The sequence below is a fragment of the Ochotona curzoniae genome, unplaced genomic scaffold, assembly GCF_017591425.1.
Source record: "Ochotona curzoniae isolate NIBS_2020 unplaced genomic scaffold, NIBS_Ocur_1.0 patch35, whole genome shotgun sequence".
In the NCBI taxonomy this organism is placed as follows: domain Eukaryota; kingdom Metazoa; phylum Chordata; class Mammalia; order Lagomorpha; family Ochotonidae; genus Ochotona; species Ochotona curzoniae.
Window position 1 is genome coordinate 78,631 of NW_024466917.1, and position 9,475 is coordinate 88,105.

The window sequence follows — 9,475 nt, forward strand, 5'->3', positions numbered from 1 at the left end:
CCCTCACTGTTGAACAAAGCCTGCGCCCATATGCACACTGGTCCCCACATAGGAACTTTACTCTGTAGGAGACAAGAACGGGGATGAAAAAGGAGTATATTCCTTGCCCCATATCAGCCCTGATATGCCTGTAGCTATACAGTTCAGGCACACGGAACTGGCAAAATATACCAGGAACAGTAAGAGCAGCAGCAACAAATACCAGCTGTCGAGTGTCTATTTTTAATGCTTATTTATTTTTATTGAAAAGGTAGATCAGATCAACAGAGAGAAAGATCTTCCATCTGTTGGTTCACGCCCAAGTGGCCTCAATGACCAGAGCTGAGCCAATCCGAAGTCAGGAGTCAGGAGCTTCTTCTGGGTCTCCCACGTGGGTGCAGGGTCCCAAGGCTTTGGGCCGTCCTTGACTGCTTTCCCAGGCCACAGCAGGGAGCTGGATGGGAAGTGGAGCAGCTGGGACACAAACTAGTGCTCAAATGGCATCTGGGAGCTTGCAAGGTGATGATTTAGTCATTGAGCCATCGTGCCAGGTCCCGATACTGTATTTGCATATTGAGTCCTCCTGCTGCAGCAGTCTTCAGAAATGATCCCAACAATCCTGATCAGAGATACAGCCAACTTCCCCTCCCCCGAATCTCGGCTGACTTTAAGACTGAGCACGCGCGCGCGCACACACACACACACACACACACACACACACGGTTATTCAAGTGAAAATCAGAGAGAGAGGCAGGGCGCCCCCTGCTGGTCCACCCGCCTCTTATACCCACAGTGGTGGAAGCCAGACTCTGCCAAAGCCACCAGCCAGAAACTAAATATGACTGCCCCTCCATCCCACATGACTGCAAACATCTAACCTATCAAGCCATCAACACTGGCTCGCGGGGTCTAGCAGGAAGCTAGAATTAAGAATAGAAGCTGCCCTTGAATCTGAGCGCTTGACCCTCATGCGAGACACAGTGTCTTACCTGCTAACCAAACACCTGCTACCTCCGCCAGCGTGCACACACACACACACACAGTGCTCCAACCAACAGACCAATGTGCAGCAAGGCAGCTTGGGTGGAGGTATCTTACTCTTGATTCCAAGTTCTTACTCCCACAGAGATCAAATTTCAAAGGGTGGCAGGGAGTGTGAAAAGGAAAGGCAAACACCCACAGGAGCATGTGGGCAGAGAGGTGCTAAGAGAAGTTCTGAAGTGCCGGAGCGGGACCCTACCCCACCATCACTCTCCTCCATGCGATAGGGGGTGGTGCCTTAATGGAGGCTACAAACGGGGTGGTGTTTCAGTGTATGTCAGGCTTTCTGGAATGTTCATGATGCCTCCACGTGAATATTAACTTCTCCTCCTTCCTAGTCCCGGAGGAGACACAGGTACATTCTGGGAAGGTGAGAATGCTAAACTGACAGGTAGACAGGTGCAGTTGTAATGCAGTAATTCCAGCTCAGTTAACCCCTGCTTAATCCCATACCAGAAGCAATATTACGGGAATTCTGGAATATTGATCCCAGGTCATCAGAATATATGATCCCAGGTCATCAGAGAGCGGGCAGCCCAGAGAGAACAGACTCCTAAACACCATCTGTGCTGAGCCAGTCCCAGTGCCCAGATATCCCAGCATCCCATCTGAAACATAAGAACCACCCATCAATGGGCCCGTTGTGATGGCGCAGTAGTTAAAGTCCTCGCCTTGCACGCCCAGGATCCCATATGGGTGCCGGTTCTAATCCCGGCAGCTCTACTTCCCATCCAGCTCCCTGCCTGTGGCCCGGGAAAGCAGTCGAGGACGGCCCAAAGCTTTGGGAGCCTGCACCCATGTGGGAGACCTGGAAGAGGCTCCTGGCTTCGGATCGGCATAGTATCGGCCGTTGCGCTCACTTGGGGAGTGAATCGTAGGACGGAAGATCTTCCTCTCTGTCTCTCCTCTCTGTATATCCGCCTTTCCAATAAAAAAATAAATCTTTAAAAAAAAAAAAAAAGAACCACCCATCAAACATGAACAATGGTCTGGTTTTAAGCTGCTGGGCTTGGTGAGCTCACAAAGATGGGCAAAAGAGAAGTGGGGACCACTAGTGCCTAGGAGTAGGGGTGCTCCCTTAACAAAGGCTACAACCTGGACCCAACAGAACCTGAATGCGTTCAGGGAGTTCCTAAGGAAAGCTGGGCGAGCAGCAAGGAAATGAGCACATGTTGCTACCGAAAAGACCTGGGCGCAAGGACCGCAGTGCCTGTGGTCCCTCCGAGGCTGTGCCTTTTACTAGTCCAGTCTTCCTTCTTCCATTTCCCTGTGACAGTGGGTAACTCTTTGCATTAAACTTTCTTTGAGGGCTGTTGTTGCAGTATGGCAGGTTAAGCTCCCATTTGTGGTACCAGCATCCCAAAGGAGTATCAGTTGGGGTCCTGGCTGCTCCACTTCCCACTCAGTACCCTGTTTATGGCCTGAGGAATCAGCAGAGGACAGACCAAGTGCTTGGATCATCGCACCAATGTGGGAGACTTAGAGGAAGTTCCTGGCTCCTGGCTTATAGAAGTCCAGCTCTGGTCGTTGCAACCATTTGGGAAGCGAGCTTGCAACAAAAGATAAATTTCTCTCTCTCTCTCAAAATAAGTAAATCTGAAAAAAAGAAAGCACAGTTTTCCTGGCTCCCAATCCGCTGCTCCTCCTCCTTGCCACTCTGCCTCTCTCACGTGCCCTCACACTCTCACTTCCACCTTGGCTCCTGCCTTGCGTCCCTCCAGGAAATACCCTTGGGTCTTCCCTGTTTACTCCAAAATCACAAAGGCCAGCTCTCCAGTACTCACATTCACCCCACCAACAAAATAAGCAGGTCCTGCAAAAATCCACCAGGCACTCTCCCAGGAGTGCCCCATCGCCGCCACCTCCAAGAGTCTCAGGCACCAAGGTTTGATTCACTACCGTGACTTTATTGCAAACAGAGGGTGAAATCAAGAGCAGTGTGCGGGCACTTCAGTCACGGGCCTTCTAGATGCTTCTACACGCAGCCCTGCTGGAGGGGAGGGAGGCGTGTCCCCATTCCACGGGAGGCGCGTCCCCACAGCAGCAAGCGGCTGGCCTCACCCCCACCCCGCCCCGCCCCACCCAGCCCTGCCCGGGGCAGAAGCTCCAGGTCACTTCCATGCGGAATGGAGATTCCAGGACCCGGCACTGTTCCACCAAGCTTGGGGGCCAGGGATCTGGAGGGACCCATGAAGCCTGCGAAGAACATTAGGCAGAAAAAAGGGAGGAGACAGTGGAACATCAAACCGACTACGAGGAAAGGCTAGGGAAAGAGAGCGAGGCGCCGCCCCAGCCCCCGGACCCGGCAGGCACAAGTAAGCAGAGCTGGAGCGCGAGGTGGAGACTGAAGGTGCATTCAGGGTGCGTGAGGTCCTGGCCGGGCAGAGGTGACGGTGGTGGCGGTGGCTGGGGAAGGTTGCAACATCCTAGCACTTCTTGCAGCTGCTGCCACAGGTGCTGAGCGCGGCGCAGGGGGCGCAGGCGTTGGGGGTGCCCACCACCACGTTGCCGCTGCAAGGAGCGCTACAGACGCGAGTGTTGACAGCAGGGGCAGTACCGGTGGCGCAGAGATCGCCACAAACGACGCCACCGCGGGAGCTGCTGACGCCTGGATGGGGAGATGGGGAAAGAAAAGGTACGGACGTGCGTCAGCCGCTGCCCCAGCCCTGTGGCTTTCGCGTGGGCACGCACGTGCGGGGACCCCCAATTTCCAAAGACGCCCGCCGCCCCACCACCGCCGCGCCCCGCAGTGACCCAGGGAGGACTACTTACAGACATTCACAGAGCTGACGCCCTCGCACAGCCTGCGGAGAGAAAGCAGAATGCAAACGTCAGAGGGGCAGAAAAGCTTCCCTGACTGCGCGGCCTGGGGGCTGGTGACATCCCTGGGCCACAGAAACGGACTCCACCGTGTGGGGGAGGAGGAGAGGGGGCTAAAGGGGCACAGCACCCCCAGAAACCCACAAAGGCCTGAGTCTGAGCCATTCTCTGCCTCAATTCCCTTAGGAAAATCCCCTCCTGGGATCTATGAAGATGATGTCACACAAAGCAGACACTAGGCTGGACCCTTGCCAGACACCTGATCCCAACCTCAGGGTGCCAGGATGCCCATCCCATGCCCACTCCTGACTTCCTGAGAGACCCAGCTGGAGTTGCCAGCTTTCTAGATGTAGGCTCCCTCAAACAGCACTGGCCTCTAAAGCAGAACAGTGGAAGGGGCCGAATCAGCCTACAGGTAATCCCCAAAGCCAGCCGGAGCCTGATCCCCAGCATCTCAGAGTTCAGAGGGATTACTAGGGAGCTGAATTGGGAGTCTCACTAGAGAATCACCCGACTTCCAAGAACCTGGGTTCCCATTGCCACAGGATGCTTCCAGACCACTCCCTCCACCCTCCTCTCCCCACTCGCAACAGGAGCAAAAACTAAACTGAAGGCTGAGAAAGTCAGCAACTGAGCGACAGGACAAAAATTAACCAAAGACAAAGACCAGGTAGATACGCTGGGGATGTTGATCTTACGGGATCTGGAGCTGGGCAGCTGCCATTCAGCCACTGAAAGGCTGACTGGCCCTGGTTCCTCTCCACGCCCTCACCTGCCAGGCAGTCACACAGGCAAAAATCCTGCTAGCTATGCACACCTGCTTAAGCACAGGATCTGCTGCTTATCTAACTCAGTGTCACCAGCTGCCAGACACCAGACACCACCTGGAGATGTTCATGGCAACAGACAGTAAATTCATGGATTTCCAGAAAGAAGGCAAACTTATGGGATAAAGCTCAACTCCTAGGGCTGGGACGGGGTCAGAGTCAGACTAGGAAAGCAAACTGGGACCCTAAGCAGACCTAAAGATGGGGCTGGAAGGGAAGAGAATGCTACCCACACAGACTCAAGCAAATTGCTCAGGAACTGCTACAATTGCCAGACACAAGGTTCTGACATGAGCAAGAGGTGCAAGTGACACAGCAATGCCAGTGTGAAGGAGAGACCTGCATAGCCCTAGGGAATACTCAAGGACATCCAAAAATTACCTGGCCAGGTGCAGTTGGGGGAGTTGTGGAGACACGGGCTGCATGATGCCAGCGCTGTGACAGGGACACTAACAAGCCCAGGCAGAGCTGGGAGGGAAAGGGGCTAAGGACCCTCACCTCTGCTCCTCGCCCTCCAGCAGGCGGCGGTAGGTGGCGATCTCGATGTCCAGGCCCAGCTTGGAGTTCATCACCTCCTGGTACTCCTTGAGCAGGCAGGCCATGTCCTGCTTGGCCTTCTGCAGGGCCTCCTCCAGCCCTGCCAGCTTGCAGCGGGCGTCGCTCAGGGCCGCCTCGCCCTGCTGCTCAGACTGGGTCACAGCAGCCTCCAGCTTGGTGTTCTGTGGACCCAGGAGAAAACAGGATAGGTTCTGTCCCCTGGGACTATCCCTCTATGTCCTACATGAGTCCAGGCTCCCCCACTTGGCCAGGGACACCCACCACCCAGGCCCCTGAGTGATCAGGAACTGGGACTCCAGTCCTGCAAACTGGCCAGACAACACAATGGACTCCCCTAGGGCAGGTGTCCTGTGTGACACTGGGGTGGGCCCATCACTCTGGCCTGGCACACACTGATCCCTACCTGGCACTTGGCGTTCTCCACCTCGGCCGTCAGCCTCTGGATCATGCGGTTCAGCTCATTGATCTCCTCCTTGGTGCGGCGCAGGGTCTCCCCGTGCCGGATCACCGTGGCCTTCATCTCCTCGCACTGAGGGGAAGAGCAGGAGTCCAGAAGGCTCAGCACATTGCCAGGGTGACTCAGGGGGAACAGTGTTCAGCAGGTACACCCATATGAAGCAGGTGCACTCACCCATATGAAGCAGGTGCACCCACACACTCAGCAGGTGCACTCACCCACACACTCAGCAGGTGCACTCACCCACAGCAGCCCTGCCCTGCTGAAGGCCATCAGTTCATCAGGGACCAGAACCCCAGCCTTTCTCCTTGTCCCTCCCACTGTCACATCCTGTGCTGCTCACCTTGCTGCGGTACCAGGACTCAGCCTCAGCCCGGCTGCGGGTGGCAATGTCGTCATACTGAGCCTTGATCTCAGCAATGACGCAGTCCATGTTGAGGTCCCGGCTGTTGTCCATCTTGACCACAACCGAGGTGTCTGAGATGTGGGCATGGAGGACGCGGATCTCCTGCAGGGGGTAGGATAGAGGCAGGCAGGAGCTGATTGGGATCACAGCCTACTCTTGTGGTGCAGCATGCCCAGCTCTCACACAGAGGTACATGGTCTGTCCTCACACGGTCTCCAAGGCCCAGCCCACAGCCCCAGCCCAAGCTCTCCCTTCTAGGTGCCCTGCCTGCTCGCTGTCAGGCCCATGGCCCTCACCTCCTCATACAGCTGCCTCAGGAAGTCGATCTCCTCGGTCAGGGCCTCCACGTTGGCCTCCAGGTCTGACCTGCGCAGGTAGGCGCAGTCCACGTCCTGAAAGGTGGGAGGGGAATGGTCAGAGGGATCCTGCTGGTCACGCCCCTCAGACCCATGTCCTGACCCAGGATGGCCTACCAGGATGAGGTTCCCCAGTTCCCTGTCTCCAAGATGTCTCTTTGTGTTGACACCTCCCTGGGTGCACCCAGAAGCCTCCTCCCTCCCCCACTCGCCCCCCGCTGTAAGCACAGATCCAACAGTGACTGGAGAGGATTCCTCATCTGTCACCCTGTCCTGAAACATCTTGGCCATCCATCCACCTCTCCTTTCTGTCCTCAATTCTCTAGGAAACCTGCCCTGGTTGGCTTCCAACCTGCCCCGCCAACCTCTCCATCCCCTGGTCCCCCAAGAGGACACTTGGTCACTCCTGGTTCTGTTCCATCCACACAGCTCCCTGTCCCAAGGTCCTCACCTTCTTCAGGGCTACAAACTCATTCTCAGCCGTGGCTCTCAGGGAAACCTCCTCCTCGTACCTGAGACACAGAGGGAAGGGGTCAGAGCGGGCGGGGCTGTCAGATCCCTCCTGTTCAGGCAGATGAGGCCACAACACCCCCCTCCCACCAACACACACACACACACACACACACACACACACACACACACACACACACACACCCCGGCAGGGCTTCTGAGTGTTCCAGGGGAGCCTGGCCTTGGAGGACCATGTCAGAGGCTCCACTGTGATTTGCACAGGGATACCACAGTCTCCCAGCCTGAAGCTGCTCCAACATGGCTAGGACTCTGCCCTGGCCCAAGCAGGGAGTGGACATGGTCCCTCGCTCACAGCAGCACCCAGATCTGACATCTGAGTGTCAGCCCCAGCTCAATCTGAGACCATCCTCATGGTCTCAGTGGCCATCTGTCCACCTAGGGAGATGGACACTGCCTCTGTCTGGACCTGGCTCCGTGCTGCCCAATCCAGCAGCCCTTCACATAGGCCCAGGCACAACCTGCCATGCTGCTGGGCCACACTCACTTCTTCTTGTAGCCCTCCAGCACCTCCTGCACATGGTTGAGCTCTGAGGACAGCCGCCCGCTGTCGGCCTCCACACACTCGGCCTCCCGCCGCAGCGTCTCGATGTAGCCCTCAAACAGAGGCTCCAGGTTGCTCTCACAGCACTTGCGGTTCTGGAAGAACTGCAGCTTGGTCTCCAGGAGCTTGTTCTGCTGCTCCAGGAAGCGCACCTGCCAGGGAGGGAGAAAGACGGGGGAAGTGGAGGTGTCAGCTGGCTCCTGGCACCTCAGAGCCAGCTCTGACCTGGAGTCCACACTGGGGAGAGTAGGGACCAGAAGACATCCTCATCTCCTGCTCCTGGTCCATGCCTGGATTTTCCCAGACATGGGGAATGAGAACAAGGTGCTGGCATATGGCTGCTCCCATCCTCAGGCGAGCTGCTGGGTCCCAGCTGGTGGCTCTGGGTGGCAGGTGCCAGGTGGCAGGTGCCACATCCCAGGCCAGTCTCATCCTCTGAAGCCTGCTGAGGCAGCAGCCGGGCAACTGTGTGCCCTGATGCACAGCAGAGCACAGCACGTCATCTTGAGAAGGGGTCCGAGGAGGTGGTGTCAGCTACCGCAGCCCCTCCCTCCACTCCCACTGCTTCTCACAGCTGGACCACAGAGGCCTCAGCTGGACCTCTCTGGCCTCAGCGTGGCAGCTGTGGTCCTGTCACTGCCAACTGGCCACATGCTCCCTCTGCAGGCTCTGCAGGCTCTCAGAACTGGAGCTGAGGCTGTCTGGGTCTCTAGTGCCCGTGCCTGCCTCTTCCATCAGTCTGGCATCTCAGGAAGCCCAAGACTGGTCGGCTCATGACCACTCCCAGTCCCCAGGTCTGCCTGGGCACAGAGTGTGGGCGCAGGCAGGGCGCGCTCCAGGACACCGACCTTGTCGATGAAGGCAGCGAACTTGCTGTTGAGACACTTGATCTGCTCCTTCTCCTCATGCTTGACGCACTGCGCGTTGGGGTCGATCTCCAGGTTGAGGGGCGTCAGCAGGCTCTCATTGACAGACACTGTGGTGATGCAGGGCGCGCTGGGCCCGCACACACCGCCCGAGCGGTAGCCGAAGCTGCGCCCACAGGAGCCGGCGCGGAAGCCCCCGCACACGCTGTGGCTGCCGAAGCCCCCGGTGAGGCCGCGGTAGCAGGAGATGCCGCGGTAGGGGGCGGCGGTGATGCAGCAGCGTCCGGGCCGGGGTCCGCAGGCCGAGGCGCAGCTGAAGGCGCGGCCGCAGTAGGATCCACAGGTCATGGTGTGAGTTTGAGCTTAGGGATACTGTGAGGTTGGAGACGTCCTAGCGAGGGCCCAGCGGACGTTGGTTTGGATGTTTATTTTTCCGATCTCCGCAGGCCTTTTATATATGCGCAGCCTGCCTGGACCACGTGGACACACGCAATTAGTGCTTTATGGGCTTGGGCTGTTTAGCTACTGTGGCTCTTCTCTTAATATGCTTAATTGGTGACCAGATGCGGCTGTGTTTATGGTCCTTTGCCCTAAACGGCACAATTTTCTTCTTCAAAGGGCCAGCTCACTGCCCTCGCACCCACCTCAGCCTCCAGAAGATGGTGAGAGACACTGAGAGGTGTGTAAATTGGCTGGGCAGGGATCCAGTAGGGCGTGGTCTCTGTGCCAAGTGCTCCGCCCAGTTGGAGAGGGTCGGTGCCGCTCTCCGTGGTGCTGATGCTCCGGAGCCAGTCTTTAAGTTAATCACTGGTGGACTAACCCAACACCGGCATACATACCTGTTCCCAAATCACTTATCTTTTGATACATATCAACATCTTCCTTCCTTCCTCCTTCCCTTTCTGGCCCTCACTCTGACACTTGGTTCTCACTTGCTGTCCTTTTGCCTACTCACCACTCCCAGGTGCTAACTTGCCACTTATTTGCCCTCACTAGGATACTGGCTGGTCGTCCAGCCGTTGAGCCACCACATGCCAACAGAAGACACTTCCTCTCTGGGGTATACCTTGGAGACCCAGTAGCACACTGCAGC

General features: G+C 56.9%; 1 protein-coding gene across 1 annotated transcript; it reads right to left on the reverse strand.

Moving 5' to 3' along the window:
* Positions 1–3,446: 3,446 nt before the first annotated feature.
* On the reverse strand, positions 3,447–8,730 carry LOC121167224 (keratin, type II cuticular Hb6). Its single transcript, XM_040996627.1, has 9 exons — positions 8,365–8,730; positions 7,460–7,668; positions 6,896–6,956; positions 6,385–6,480; positions 6,026–6,190; positions 5,629–5,754; positions 5,166–5,386; positions 3,793–3,824; positions 3,447–3,628 (listed from the first exon to the last, which is right to left on the reverse strand). Exons 1-9 carry the CDS (start codon positions 8,728–8,730, stop codon positions 3,447–3,449), a joined length of 1,458 nt encoding a protein of 485 aa, XP_040852561.1.
* Between the last annotated feature and the right edge of the window lie 745 nt (positions 8,731–9,475).

Coding starts and splice junctions, on each gene's coding strand:
- LOC121167224 (XM_040996627.1), bottom strand. CDS start 8,730: ATGACCTGTGGATCCTACTGCGGCCGCGCCTTCAGCTGCGCCTCGGCC. Junction 6,481..6,895: donor AGTTTGTAGCCCTGAAGAAG/GTGAGGACCTTG, acceptor CCCACCTTTCAG/GACGTGGACTGCGCCTACCT. Junction 3,629..3,792: donor CGTCAGCTCTGTGAATGTCT/GTAAGTAGTCCT, acceptor CTCCCCATCCAG/GCGTCAGCAGCTCCCGCGGT.